The sequence below is a fragment of the Cotesia typhae genome, unplaced genomic scaffold, assembly GCF_013202065.1.
Source record: "Cotesia typhae breed Kobodo isofemale line unplaced genomic scaffold, CoteBio_Ctyphae contig_50, whole genome shotgun sequence".
Taxonomy (NCBI): Eukaryota; Metazoa; Arthropoda; class Insecta; order Hymenoptera; family Braconidae; genus Cotesia; species Cotesia typhae.
Genome location: NW_027423758.1, coordinates 1,232,955 through 1,248,825, shown reverse-complemented (window position 1 = coordinate 1,248,825; position 15,871 = coordinate 1,232,955). Strand labels below are relative to the sequence as shown.

The window sequence follows — 15,871 nt, the reverse complement described above, 5'->3', positions numbered from 1 at the left end:
ATTAATTTTTCCAGACCACAGATGTGGGATCGTGAAAAGGAGGACAAACGTGATTGGGAAACCCAGTCAAATCTGAGTCACCGAACTGACTCCAGAAACCGAACAAGACAAAGTATCTCAGAAAAATCCCCCCGTGACAAAGACTTGAAGCGTTTTCCAGCTCGCAAGCCCCGTGATACCGACAAAGAGAGCTGGCGACCCGAGTCTCCAGTGAACAAAAACTTCAACCGGCCTCGGGACCAGCGCCGAAGACCCGAGGACGACTACACATACCGCCGAGACACTCGGAGCGAGCTGGACAAGTACCCTCGGAAGCCTCCAACGGGTCGTAGGAACCCCAAGATGAACGCTATAAAAATCGAGTCCTTGCCTCCTAGACTGCAGCGTAAATACTTTGAGGAAAACGGAATCGAGCCTCCAATAAATCACAATGACGAGCCCTGGGATTCTGGTAATTATAATAATTATTACTCTCATCCAATGCCTCCGCAGATGATCAACATGCCGCCAGTTCCTAATTTTGGATCTCATCAAAATTCCGGTTCCGGGAACCTGAACTCTGGTTCCGGGAACTTGAACCCCGGTTCCGGGAATCAGAACCCTGGATACTCGAACCACAACCAGTGGAACACTCTACCAACGCGAAGTCGCGGACGAGGAAGATTCAGACCAGAAGAACTTGACCTTCCTTCTCACCGACCTGGAACTCCAGACCAGTATTCCGCTCCAAGTACCAGATCTCACACCCCCAGCCAAGAGATAACTCGTTCCTACGACCGGCGAGGCAGCAATAGCACCATGTACACCAGCATGGAAAGTCTGAGCCGAGCTGACAATATTCTGATGCCTCCTCCAGTTTCTCCAGCAACTTACTCCAGGAACCAGCCGTATCGGAACAATGCCAACGAGACTGAGCGTAATTACCAGGCTAAGAGCCCTGAAGCGCCAGCGGACATCTTGGACTGGAGTGAGGAAGTGGAACTGTCTGAAAAGCTGGAGAACGAACGGCTCAGTCGCAGTTCCTCGGTGGTGAGCATCAGCGAAGGTTCCGGGAACCAAGCCAAGCGGAACCGTTCCAGGAAGAAGAGGCGCGAGCGAAAGCGCACCGAGTCCGAGGAACTTCAGTTCCTGGAACAGGAACAAAGGAACCGGCAGAACAGCCGCGAGAGAAAGAACAATCAGTACAACCGTGAGAACAGCAATAATTTTAATAATCATAGGTTCGAGCGCCGGAGGAGCCGTGAGTCCAGCAGAGAAGCTTACCGGAACGAGGAGAACTGGAGAACCGGAAAGCGGGTGTCTATGTGCGAGTCAGAAGACGGCAAGAACGCGGAACTGTTTGTAGAACTAAGGAACAATGTCCAGCAACCGGGAGTTCTTGTTCTTCCGACTCCCGAGGCGCCTCAGTCGCCGCCGTACAAAGACAGGTTCAACTGCAAGACACTATTTGACCCGAACAACCCGAACAAACCTATCGTAGTTCCCTCTCCTGGAACCAGAGCGTCGTTGGTTCCTGAAGTGGCGCCATCTAAGGTCAGAGCGCCATCGCAGTTCCAGCAGAGCTTGCAGCTAGATGGCGTTGCGCCGCAGTACATGGCGGAACAGATGAACAACTCCAGACCTATTTGGTACGATTCCTGTCCGGATAATTTAAAGAACGCGGTTCTGTTGAGGGGAATTGAAGCGGTGGACAGAGAACTCGATTGGTTACTTACCACCGGAGGCTTGACTGCTAACTGGGACCGAGTTGCGTTCCTAAGACAGTCTTTGCAGCAGAGTTTGCAGACTTTGCTGGAGACTGATATTAAATTTTGTCAAGCGGAAAATGTTGAGCAACATTTCTGGAAGATATTGTTTTATAATATCATTGAGATGCTCAGAAAGATCATGCCCAGGGAGGCTGGCGAGAGGAGAGACGTTTGCAAGAAGATTATGCTCAAGATTATTGATGATGGAACGGTTTACTTTGAGAATTTGCTGAGTGTACTGGAGAATATTTATAGGTTCAAGTTGGAGGTGTTTTTGTCTTCATCCTCGCCACCTAAAGGTCTTGGGTTTGTCGGCTTGGCGCTCATTAGTGCTCAGAAGATTTTTCTGTTTCTTGGAGACCTGGCTAGGTACAAGGAACAAGCAAATGAGACTACTAATTATGGAAAATCTAGACAGTAAGTTCAGTGGGTTGTTGATTTTTTTAGAGTTGAGGGTAATTATGATTTTTTTTAGGTGGTATCTCAAAGCTCAGCAGATTAATCCCAAAAATGGTCGGCCATATAATCAATTAGCGCTTTTGGCTTATTATGCTGTGAGTATTTAAAAAAATTTTTTTGGATTTAAAAATTTAAATAAAAAATAAGATTAAAATTAACAATAAAAAAATTTTTATTTCCAGAGACGTAAATTAGACGCTGTTTATTTCTACATGCGTTCATTGATGGCATCAAACCCGTTTCATTCAGCACGTGAGAGTTTAATAGCGCTGTTCGATGAAAATAGAAAGAAGGTAACTATCAATTAAATAAATACTAACAACAAATAAAAAATAAAAAAAAATAAAATGAATGAAATTTTATCGCTAAAAATAATATTTCAATTTTCTGTTACTGCCGTCAGTACCTACATTACGTAAGTAATTCAAATAAATTGCCGTGAATTAAATTCAGCTATGAAAAATATATTTAGTTTAGATCGCTGGAAGCTTTATTATAAATTTAGATTTTAGTCTATTAAATTATAATTACCATTCTTAATGATATATATTCTTGGATGTTTATGTTGTTTATTTTTTATTCGCAGTACGAGTCAACGGAGCGGAAACGCAAGGAAGAACGTGAGTGGAAGGAACGTGCCAGGATGAAGGAAAAAGAGGGTGCTAATAATATCGCCGGTGGATTAAGACGCGAAACTTGGGTGCATCCTGGCGGAAGGAGGATGAGGCGTACAACATCTGCGGCCACTGCCTGTGAAAATAAATTACCTCATAGCGATTTAGAAGATTTGGCTCAGCTTAGTAGTGTTGAGGTAATTTATTGTTTTATCGCATTTTATTGGCCCAGGCCAATATGAATTTTATATTTTTAGACTGAATTTAAAATTGAAAAAATTTTTCAAGGTCATTTTAAATTTTAAAACGTAAAAATATATATTTTAATATCAATAATTGGCAAAATATATATTTATATCAAATATTAGTTCTATAAAAAAATTTTTTAATTAAAAGTTGTTCAGAATTTAATTTTACAAAAAAAAAAGTCTCATAATTTTTTTTTAAGACCAATAAGAAAGCCGCAAATTTAAAATAAAGATTTTTAAAATAAGCAAAAAATTATTTACATAAAATTTTTTAAAAACTTATTAAATTTTTTTTTTTTTTCTTTTTTTTTTCCCCCAGGTAAACAAAAGATTTGTGACGTCGTACCTGCACGTTCACGGGAAATTAATAACAAAAATAGGGTAAGTAATATGTTAAATCCTACAATGATAATAATAAAAGATAAAATAATAATAATTGCAAACACTCGGGCATAAATATTGAGTGTTAGACAAGCGAGGTGTGAAAAGTATGTTGATTTTATAACTATTCTCAGAAGTTTAAACTTCCCTGCGGTTATTTTTCTCAGTTAATTCATATTGGGTGCCGGAATAAGTGTAGAATAAAAATAATAAAAGAGCTTTGAAGTAATGAGATAAGCCGGAGAAGAAAACAGAGAACAGAGGACAGTTGAGGAGAAATGTTGAGATTAAGAGAATAAATGAGTGAGGTGTGAGCGTGTTTTACGGTTTGCAGGTGTAAGAAAGACGTTGGTAATTATTTTTTCCGAGATTAAAGCACGAGTTCTCTAGTCTTCTGGTGTTAGTCAACTTCAGCGCTAGTACTAGACGTTTAACAGCATCACTAACATACTGCCGAGTAATTCAAGTAACCAGGATAACGTCTCTGTTATCGTCGACGTATGAATGGCTCATACACGTGCCGGAAAGAGTTTACTTCACACAACAGCCTCAACAATAATAACAGTTACCCGCTCGCGGCTTATCTGGACTACCTGGTGACACTGAATTGTGTTTTTCTCACAATTTATTTGATAAAAAAAAATTATTTTCATTTTTATTAATCGCCAGGAAGGTAAAGGCACTAATTAGTGACACCCTATTTTATTTTATATCGTATTTAATTTAATTATCTACAATATTAATAATAATTGTTAATTTTTTTATACAATTACTAATTTAAAAATTAAAAAAAAAAAAGTATGATTTATATTATTAAAAGAAAATGAGTTGCTAGTCAAATTAAAAAATATTTTTTAATAAATAAGTTAAGTATTAAAAATTAACAATATCAAAAATTTACATTCAACTGAATGGTTATTAATTACAAAATAATTGCTGTCAACAATTGGTGCTTTTGCCTCAAATATTTAAAGATTAAATAATTATTTTTATGACGTAGATTACGCGTGTAATCATAATTAAATGTATCAAGTAAATAAAAGTAAAAGGATCAAGTGAGGGTATGCGCAAGTTCTCCCGTACCCGGTAAAGGCTCTTCGTGTTTTCTTCCAAGGCGGTAAAAATGTTAATTGACAATTGCGTGGCGCCATTGAGCATCCCGGGATACCCAGGTATTTAAAGCTACTAGCATCTTTAAAACTATTAAACTTCTTGATCCGTCTATCGCATTCTACATTCCAACTGTTTTATACTCATTAAATTTATTTTTTATCATTCGCGTCGTTTATTATTAATTATATAACGCCTGTATTTAATTAATTAAAAATTTTCTAAACAAGTTGAGAATTTTTTTTTAGATTAAATTCAAGTTTTTTTTTTTTAATTTTGATGAGGCTTGACAAGATGGCGGAATTAGATTCCAAATGGCGGTCCTTGAGAAAATTTCGCGGGCGCCACCCGGTGTCTAAAATTATAACTAATTTTCCCGCCTGAAAATTAATTATTTAAATATTTTTTTTCTAATTATAAGTTAATATTTTTTGTGATTATTTTTGCAATCTAGGTTCTAGCAAGAATAATAAAAATGAAGTTATATTAATTAAATTACATAGATAATCAATATAATGTTGGTTAAATGATAACGATCTATTAAAATTACTGAAGAATAAGATATTACAATTTAAACAAGTTTGATCTGTTTAATTTATAAAATTACACGTTTAACTATAACATTTAAATGCACCAATGGATTTAACATGAAGACTAAAAGAAGTAATAGTATAAGATGGTCGCCGTGATACGAATAAAGAAGAACGTAAACTGAAGTAAAGTTAATATTGGTGTTAATGCTGAAGTACAAGTCTTTAAAACTATTTTTATTTATAAGTTTATTTATATCTGTATCTATATCTTCGCACATGTGAGTACATATACATAGAGCGAAGATGGTCGTTTACCCGTAGCATCGTGTGACGACCCCGCCCGCTTCAAGGACATCCTCAGACACCGCAAACTCACGAGATGCTCAAGACTATCGTATCGTCTTGAGAGCAAGAAGAAAACAAGAAAGAGAAAGATAAAAAATTTGAGAAAGAAGAAAGATTAAAAGAGGGTAGAGGTGAGTGGTGGGCACGTATGTGTTAAAGCACTGGATTCCTCACGTCCATCCAACGACAACTGGACTCCAACTGGACAACTGGACAACGACTCCAGAGCTAGGACACACGATGGGCCATGTCGTCGATTAGCCATTGTGTCTTTCATCCCGTACATTTTATTATTTTTTATTCCCCACTTGTTTCCGCGGGTTTTTTTATCTCCCGGATAAATTCCTTGGTGTTGAATCTGTCACCTTCAACCGGCCGGCTCTTATTTAAAGATTTATTTTCATTAATAATTGATAGGGTGCTTATAAAACTTATAAAACTACAGTACATTGACTTTATAGTTATGTTTATATTTATATTTATATTTATTATTATTATTGTTATTATGGGTTTATAATTGACTTTCGGATTACGAGTATAAACTCTTGATGAGTTAACTCGCTCGTTTATTTGGTAAGACACTTTTAATAATTCTTGAGGATTAGTTTTTTTTTCTATTTAGATAACAAGTAGCTCGTTTTATCGTAACATACCTCCGATATTTTCATTATCCGATTTTATAGCTTTTTCACGGGTTTAATGCCCCTGTAAATGGATATTAACAAGGTATTATTATTTTTTAGCTTCTACTTATATGGGAAAGTCTTATTTAACGATCTTGACACTTTATTTTATTGATTTTATTGAATAGTTAACAATTATTTAGCAATTTTACTTGAGTAACATAATTTAGTTCCGATTTAAAATCAGAGATAGCGCCACCGAACATTTTTTTTTTTTTTTTAATTGAAATACTAAGTAAGATTCGAAAGTTACAAATGTTTTTACAATCATAATTATTTAAATTAACCACTGCATAAAGTGACCAAGAATCCGTACATAAAGCAGTAACAAGTAATCAGAATATTTAATAGAAGTCATACTGAAAGCGCTCTAGAATAAGAGATCTCGTAAATAAGATAAAACCAGTTGGATTACATTTCTATTAGACTGGTGATTTAATCCATGATCGTGTCATGCGGATTAATTGTTTCACTGATAATCCATTCCATTAAGTGTCCTTTGGTTGGATTTAAAGATACTAACTTTGGTTTAATGCCTTTTAATTTATTTAAAGTTATTTATATTTATATGTCCGAGATATATCGACGTTTATTTAAATTAATTGCTATTTATAGTTATTGTATAAATATTTATTTACCATTAATAATGATCGTAATAACGACTCCGATAATAACAATAATAATAATAATAATAATAATAATAATAATAATAATAATAATAATAATAATAATAATAATATAATAATAATTTAGCGTAATAATAAGGTATAAGGATCGTTTTTAACCTTTAATGTCTAGTTGTCTTGCGCGATAGTTATTCAACGTAATTTTTCGCGCCCTTCACGGCTATCATGCGACATTATTGGCGCCACGAGTTAAGTCTACGTGCGTGTTTACGTTTATTCGTGCTGCTGAACCATTTACATTTTGTTGGTTAGTTTTTATTTTTAACGCTCTTCATTAATAATTCTTTCAAGTAGTAGACAGTTAAAAGAATTTAAATAGCCTCTTTAACGGAAGTTAGAGCGCATGTCATATTTTTTAGGCGGCAAGTTATTATTAAAAATATTTTTAAACTTTTCGACAAAATGAGGTTGTAATAATTGTGGCACGGTCATGAGAATGGTGGCACGATTATTGCGCCCAGCCCACGCAATTCTATGGGTCAAGAATCATGATCTATGATCACGATGGTGGGTACCAACTTGAGCCGTTATGCGCTAAAGTGCAAACTTGTTAGTCACAAATATCTGACACACCATCTAAGAGATTTTTCATTCCAAAAAAAGCCATTTTTATTTAACATTTTAGATGAGCTTTGATAATTTCATGTAGTTATTATCGAAGAAAGGTGTGCGTTTCATTGGAATGATAATTGAAATTAATAACATTCCTTCTTACGGCTTTAAATAAATTATACTGTTTTTAGACAGAATTTTTAGTAAAAATCCATGAAAATAAAGTTCCTGTTGCAAGAATTGAAACTATTGTACCATTTCTCGATAATGCAGACTGAAGAAAAGTAAACATTTCTTTAAAATACCTCAGATGAAGCTTGAGTGTGTATTTTCATACAAAAAAGACTTTAAAATAAAGTTATCGCTTGGAAGAGGTGTATAATACATTGTGTACATTAAAGACAATAAGTTATGGAGAAAAACGCTCGGATAAGGGGCATAAATAAGAAAACAAGGAAGCGAAAAAAGCGACAGTACGAGTGGAACAAGAGTTTGGTATTGAAAGAAGTTGTTTTAAATAATTTAACAATAAATGATACCAGTGAGTTGGCAATATTGTCGCTGAAAAAGGAGGCTGGAGTTTTAATAAATTTATAACTTTACGAGATTCCATAAAACGCGAGGGTGGATTAAACTTTAATAGCGGAGACTCGAGAGAGGAGAAAACGAGGAGTTTTTAGTGGAAACGTGAGTACAATCGAAAACTATGATTGATATATTGTAAAAGATAGCTATATAGAATATTAAAATGTTTTATCGTTAGCGGCAAATGTCCGTGGGATTATACGGCACGCAAAGAAAATGAGTTACGAAAAAAAAACTGGCAATCATGGCTGAGGAAGAGCGCACTTAATGTCAACATCGTCGGGACAATAATTACCTTATAACAACAAATAGTCGGTTAAGGTTAAGAGTTTTAGCGACGATAGATGCGATGTTTAAATACGAATTAGCCGAAGTTGAGACAAAGACAGAGAGACAGGGCAAAGAAGTTAGTGCGGCAAAGGTTACGATTTAACACAAGATGTCGGTGTAATGTCCAAAAGAATATAAAAAGTCTTATGGCGTCCTAGTCTTAGTCCTCGGTGGATTCCATTAGAGCGTTTACACTTGCATCCAATGGCCGTTTGCGTTCCCACCGTAGTTAAAGCAGCATTCGGCGGGCGATCAAAAGTCCCCAAGCCATGATACCTACGAGGTTGATCTAACGGCACTTGGACACATCGGGCAACCAATCACTTGAGAACAAGAAAATTTCTAACCTAACCCCTGCACGATCTGTATATTGTAAGAATGTATGTATGTTTATCGATACAACACATTAATTCTAATCTAATCCCGGACAAAATACCTTTTACAAACTGATTTAGTTTTACGAGAGGACGCTGGCTACTTGTTCGCTCGACAATTTAGCGGGAATTTTTATTTTAACTACGAAAGAGGAGACTTAAAACTAAAAACTGCTAGGTGATTAATAGTGATCAGTTATGTACAATCCGCCTTGGGTTACGTTACGAATTAAAAAGATTAAAGCATTAGTGTGGCTTAAGGAAAAGGGGTCCACGTTGAGAGTAAGACGTTATGTCCCGTAAATTTGCCACTGTACGGCGTGTTGCCCGTTGGGGCTGTGGGAATATAACCGAGTTGTGTCTCTGTTTGAGGGAACGGACCGCCAGGGGGACCTCCAATAGAAAAATAGGATTGAATATGACTGAGAGAGTGTCGATGGAGACCAAGGTCTTGTACAACTTTTAAGCCTCTTCTTTTATCATTCGTTCCGCTCAATTTAACAACGTGACTCTGAGGGTCTTGCATTGATACTAATGCATTTTGCTAATTTTATTATCAGATCTTATTGAAGATTCACTTTTTATGCGATCAAGAGTTTAAAATTGAATTTTAGTTTATAAATTATTTTGTTTTAGTATTTTAATCTATGCCTAGATTTTTAGGTTTAAGGAAATTTTAATAAATTTAGTATTTTTTTGCCCAATACTGGGAAGAAATAAAAATGACCAATCGCATATATTACAAGAGACTTAAGTAGTTGGATAAAAAGGTTAAGATGAAGGTAAATAGTCGACGGAGATTCTTATAACACGAGAAGGTGAAAAAGACGGTGGGGGTTACTTAAGTAGCAAAACCCATAGATAGAACGCCGGCTTATAATGTACACGTCTTAGAAGAATATGTACGGCGATATTAGTTGCCGTTTTCCGTTATTCTAATTGCCACGAGAATTACCCATCTAGCATGGGTATCTATCCAGCTCGGCATGATCTTAGTGTCTTCCAGATACTTTAATTACCAACAAAACAAAATTATTTAAATATTTAAGCGTAACAACGTCTTAAATGTATCACTGTTGTAACAAACTCGTTTTAAACCGGACATATCTCTGAGCGTTAACTAAAGTGTCTAGGAAACCAAAGAGGATCAAGAGCGCTTATAACTTAACTTGTAGTTTAAGTATCTGTATGAGTATTTTATTTCCACTTATTCCGAATATAATTTGTCTTGTTAGCATTGTCACTTTAATTAGTTATCTTTATCTCTCACGTTTCCCTCCCCACGGGTGTAATTTCACTCTCAATTCTCAACCAGGTGGCTCTTATTCATCCCACTCAATCTAATATTTATCATTTTTAAAAGACGATGTTTACTCTGTTGTAGAATGGAGACTTTTCAAGAAGCTGGTGTGCAAATGTTGCGCGAATTTCGAGCTCTGTTGCAGCATTCGCCTCTTCCACTTCCTGGGACTCGGCTACTTCAACTTCTTGCTCTCAATATGTTTGCCATCGAGACGACACAGCTTAAGGGTGAGTAAACGTTTTAAGATACCACTTATGTAACTGTTATTTTTTATAACTTGGGTTTTTTTCAAACTTAAATTCCATTTATAACCAGTTCTTTTTTATTTCCGTTTTAATTCCACAGTATGATTTTTTTTTTTTTTAGTAAATTATCGAAAATTATTTTGAATTTTAAATTTTAATAATAATAATTTCAAATAACTTAATCGTGGGAATTTGGACAATAAGATGACACTGGATATCATCCCAGATTATAATGAGTATAATCTGAATTATACTAGTTAATATCTAAAAAAAAAAAAAAAAAAAAAAAAATTATTCACAACAATTTCCATGTTAAATAATAATAATGATGATGTAGAATTTTTAAGAATTCCCTATTGTTATTATTATGATAATAACTTTTTCTTTAGACAGTGGAATTGAAAACGGTAAACCACAAATATGCGTAGCTGATGCATTAGAAAAGTTATAAAAAAATAATAGGCTCTCGGGGGGTCAAGTGAAAAAGGGTTATGATGTATTATAAATAAATCGTAAACAAACTTGGGTGTGCCATTATCTGCATACACTCAATAGACGATTACCGGACGGTGTTTACGATTTCAATTACCATTTGTAAGTTGTATTGCATTCCCTACTTCTGGTTTAAGCAAATGAAGAGTGGCTACCACTCAGAACTCCCCATAGCTATATACTCATACCCAGGAAAATAAGTATACCAAAGAAAGGATAAGGATTACCGCGATGTACTCTGGGAAAAAAGGAAGAATATAAAATAGATGGTGGCGCCGCGACGCCCTGGCACCAGTGAGAGACGGGTAATTCCATGCTGGTGAATCTTTTCGATAAAATCTTGTTCATACGAGCTGGCTTATACGACCGAGAATAAAAGTGAGAAGCACAGAGGGAACTACCACGGTATATATTTAATAAATTATTACTTTTCCTTCCCCATCACTTGTCTAAACATAATTAAATTATAATATATCGTCGTTCCTAACGACTTTACTATAAACTATTTTAAAACAAAAACTCCCTTAGGTGTTTTATTGTTACTTTTATTGGGTATTTTATGGTTATGGACATTCGATTATCTATAATAATAGACATTCGTCCTAACGGTTTCAAGTGATTTCAATTTCGCGGTTAACTTAATAGTCATTGTTATGCAATGATTATTCCGAGTTAATAGGCCAATGAATTATTGCGAATCGTGAAGATAAGTGTGCCAGTATAAGTATGCCCGAACCAAATAGACAAATTCAATAGTTTAACAACAAATAAAATATTTATATGATTAACAGGGTAAGAAATATGTCGGTTGATATGAAAAGACATCCCGGGGGCTCATAAACTTATATTTTATTATTATTTTTCATCGTAATCATTCTGAGCTTCTGGTGATAGTGATGATGGTAGTAGTATCACACTGGTTGAGCCTCACAGAAGATTATGAAGAGACGAAGCTGATCGCTGTGTCTAGATAACCACAGAAATGACTATCGCAAGATGTCTCAGGTAATTCATTAAACCACCCTGCGTATACCCGCCCATTGGTTGTTATGTGCCGTAACGGCGCCACCGGCTTCTTAAACAAGAAGGTCGTTTACTTGTTTTCATCGTTGGGCACATATAACCACGCAGCGAGGAGTCGCCACGTTTTATTATACACTTAATAATAATATAATATAGTATATCTCTTCTTCTTCGTCTTCTTCTCCTCTTCTCTTTTCTTTTCGTGGGGTATAATATTAAAGACATTGCCAACCAGATCTAAGGAGCTTTTTTATTGATTCTCAAAATCCTGCCACACGTCCTCAGCCATAAGGTATTAAAAAATTTTTTATGTCTGAATTAATTCGGCAATTAACTTGCACGAATGTGTATTACACGTAACTTGGATAAAACCAGACTCGATAAATTTGTTCAAGATTAGGCTCAAGATTAAGCGGTACAAGCGCTCAAGATATACCTCCGCTTTTCAGAGCATTTTGTAATGTCTTTATAAATTCCCACTGGATAAAAAGGTCGAACAGTAAATCAATCGCCAATAAATCCTCGTACCCTTTTTGCGGTAAAAATTTACGGTGAAAAAAAGGTTATCCTTTTGCTGAATGGCCAGTAATGGATCTAGTTTCGTGGGCAGCTTGTTGACTGGAAGATATTTGCCACAATGAAGCCTCAAGATCGAGATTATAGACATTAGGGCACCAGTCCAGGCATAACATTATAACAGAGAGGTTGCTTTTAAGTAACTCGAGGACTTTCAGTTGCACTTCAGATCGTTGCTGTCAGATACGAGGGATCTGACGGGATTTAGCCTATATATCCCAACAAAAACCGGAACTGATAACCTGAAAAACTATAGGGATAGTAAAGGTTAATGTAACGCTTAATTCGATATGCGTTCTGATGATACCGGATATATATCGCTTAGATATTCGAGTCTTGTAGCGCCATCACGGCAATTACACGTACCGTGTCCTGCTGGGCCCAAAAATAACATGCCCATTAAAATATCGCAGAAGGTATAAGGTATATAAGGTATAAATTAGCTGAAATACAGCAACCCTTTAGGCAGAAACGAAATATTAACCTCTTCATCGCCGGGTAAATATTCCCGAGGCCAACCTCTTCACCGGTTGCTTCTTTGATATGATATACATTATATACGGATCATATTTATTAAGTTATTTATATTTAATACTTATAGTTATCCTTTATAGCCGAGGAAAAGGCATTAATTATGAAGATTTAATGGGGAACGAAAAATCGAGGCCTCTAAACAGGAACGAGTTTTAATGAGTCATGAGTATTAGGGGAAGGAATACTATTTTATGAATCAAAAACATATCCTTTCAAAAGTTAGGTTATTTGTTTAAAAAAGTGTAATTTTTGAAATGCTTTTAGAAACAATAAATTGAATGATTATGAATATGCAATTAAATTGAATAAGTTCGTTAACCTGTGACAAGTTGACGAGTCCTGTCATACATTTACCCGATAACTTTGGAAGCGATATATGCATTAGCCATTATTTCCGAGATAGTCGAGACGCCCGTCACACTCAGTGTTTCATTAAATTAATAACACTGTCGCTAGTTGGGGTATATTTAGCCCCAACGTTGACGTTTTCCGATAAAACCGAATAATTTTATTATTGTTACCAGGGATCCTGATAATTATAGATATTACCAAGAATTTTATTAAATTATGTATAAGAAATCGATAATTAGAGCCAAGTTATAATGGGTAGGTTGAAAGCGGCTGAGGCTGGGCCTTAACTTAGCTTGACTTGCCACTTGCCAAGAAAGCTTTCGTGATGTGTTGACCTTTATGAAGGTGCATAGTCGTTTTCTGTGGTAACATGGACCGATCATCCCATCCAGACTTTAGTTTCTGTTGATCCTACTAGCATAACGGTGTATGAGGTTACAAGGATAATTGGTGCCGGAAGTTTTTGCAAACTGCCGGTGTTTCCTTACCAATTAATGTTCATTTCATCTACATCTACATACACCTATGCGATGGGATCATTAGTCTCACGTTATTTATAGATTTACCTTTATCAAGCTTTTTGATTGAAGAAATCCGATTGCGGAAAATGGACATCAAATAAGAGGTTGCCAAAAAAAATCAATTGAATCTAATGGCCCGTAGAAAAATTTTATGATAAGATGCGTTCATATCAAGCCAAATCAATGGAAACATTTAAAACGAACGGATATGGATGGTATCATTCGAAGATTTATGCATACAGTTAGCAATTATACGAAATGTGTAATTTATAACTCAAGCTACTCAATCTAACACCTTTAGATTATTAAAGTACGGTTATGAAAACATAGTGTTGGTTGGATACAACATCACGAAAGACCAAATCAGATCGAGAATCAAGGGAACAAGTGATATTGACAAATGGAAATGATCTGGAGCTTTTTAGCATGATCTTTGAAGCATAAAACATTGATTATAGTCCTTACTTAAATAAAATGTATATGACCAAGAAGGTCGAGTTAATTTAAAGGGTCTTTTGTTATCCGGTAACTATTTACTGCTGGTAAATTTATTGGGTATGCTATTTTATAGCGTCTGTCTTGTTTTTGTTTGGCACACCAGAGTATAAAATACTCATCCTGGAACAGTAGCTTAGAAAATCGAGTTTGAGTTTTAATGCATCGATATAAATGCGCGTCCGGTATCGTCTGGTTTTCTTAGGTATCTCTTTTCTCAGTTGGCAGCCCCTATCCTCGACAGACTACCGTAATTTAATGGCCCTACATATAACTACGTCGATATACCATGAAACTTTAGAGCTGAGTGGTGAGTCGATACCCGGTAAACATTGATACCAACAAAACAAAACAAACGTACTTATATACTGAACGAGAAAAAAAAAAAAAAAAAAAAAAAAAAAAAAGAATGCTTTTCTATTTCCTCGAGTTATCTCTCGTATCTAAAATTCAGGATCGCAATTGCCGAAACGGTAAAGCTTTTTATGGAGATAAGAGCTTGAGGAAGGATCCATTATTTAGATCCGAATTGGCGTTATACTGTTTTGAGCAAACTAAGAATCCGTTAGTCCAACAAAGCGAATCACCAAATAAAAATTAACTGTTTTACTTGGTTTCTTGGTATAGTTAGACACCATAAGCAAATAATACCTACCAAGTCTACAAACCGGTCATCCAGTGACGCATTCGACAATCGTTAGAAAAAAATTTCTTTCAACGTTTAAAGAACAGACGCTGTTTGCTCGTACGCTTGGTGCAAATTATAACCTCTCACTGAATAAATATTCCGCGTTGCGAATTCCACGATAATTTTTAATGGAAAAGCTTCCTGAATTATTTTTCCCTACCACCCACGGGATTATAATATAATTTAATAAATAGATAAGATATGAGGAGATATAAGACTGCAATAAAAGGAAAATAAAAAAATTAGCGAACAAGTAATGGCCGTAAGTTAGTAGTCGTAGGTGCGGTTGCGATTGCGCGATACAGGGTGGCAAGAAGAGACCAACAAGTGATGTTAAAAGTAAAAAAACTCACCAATAAAAATACGCTTCGGCGGTCGTCCTTGCCCTCGCCGATGGAGCCTAACGTCAAGGCCATTTCGCTTCGAGCGCAATGCACCCACTTCTTCCTCTCCCCGTAATTTTTTATTCCTCTTACTCTCGTCTATCTAATATATAATACAAAATCCTTTTCCCATTCCCGTTTACGTTCACGTTCACATTCGAGTTCTCCTTCTCGTGCTCGCCATTACTCGAGTGATCCACCTCGGCATTATCCACCGAGAAAATATTAACAAACCTCCAATCAAATCTCCATAATACTTTCCTCCGTGACTCAATACGTGCAATTAGTTAATCGTGCCCATTTACATAACATATTAATAATCAATTCGCCATTCAGTGCCCGACATTTTGTTTAAACATTTTTTCATAGCAAATTACGCTTTTCCTGCGATAGGGTATACAACAATAATCATACTCATGATGTGGATATGTTTATTTTTGCAGTCAGCTTTGAATCCAAGTGATTCACTGTTCAGGATAATAATTTTTAGAAAGCTTTTCCATGTGTTTAACTTCAAATCTTGAAAATATGATCAAAATTATGACATTTGGTACCACAAAGATTTATACTTTGTCCGGGGATATTTACGCGCATCACTGCACCAAAGTACAG

General features: G+C 35.7%; 1 protein-coding gene across 9 annotated transcripts in view; it reads left to right on the top strand.

The window, feature by feature from the left end:
- Positions 1–15,871, top strand: part of LOC141531961 (telomerase-binding protein EST1A) — a 54,796-nt gene that overhangs the window by 984 nt on the left and 37,941 nt on the right. For 8 of the 9 annotated variants that reach the window (XM_074250080.1, XM_074250079.1, XM_074250081.1 and 5 more), the window contains exons 3-9: positions 15–2,165; positions 2,224–2,302; positions 2,390–2,500; positions 2,611–2,622; positions 2,794–3,018; positions 3,389–3,450; positions 10,033–10,178. In XM_074250080.1, coding sequence (XP_074106181.1) covers positions 15–2,165; positions 2,224–2,302; positions 2,390–2,500; positions 2,611–2,622; positions 2,794–3,018; positions 3,389–3,450; positions 10,033–10,178 — 2,786 coding nt within the window. The remainder of the gene's footprint in view (positions 1–14; positions 2,166–2,223; positions 2,303–2,389; positions 2,501–2,610; positions 2,623–2,793; positions 3,019–3,388; positions 3,451–10,032; positions 10,179–15,871) is intronic. The other variant, XM_074250077.1, reaches the window with a different exon arrangement.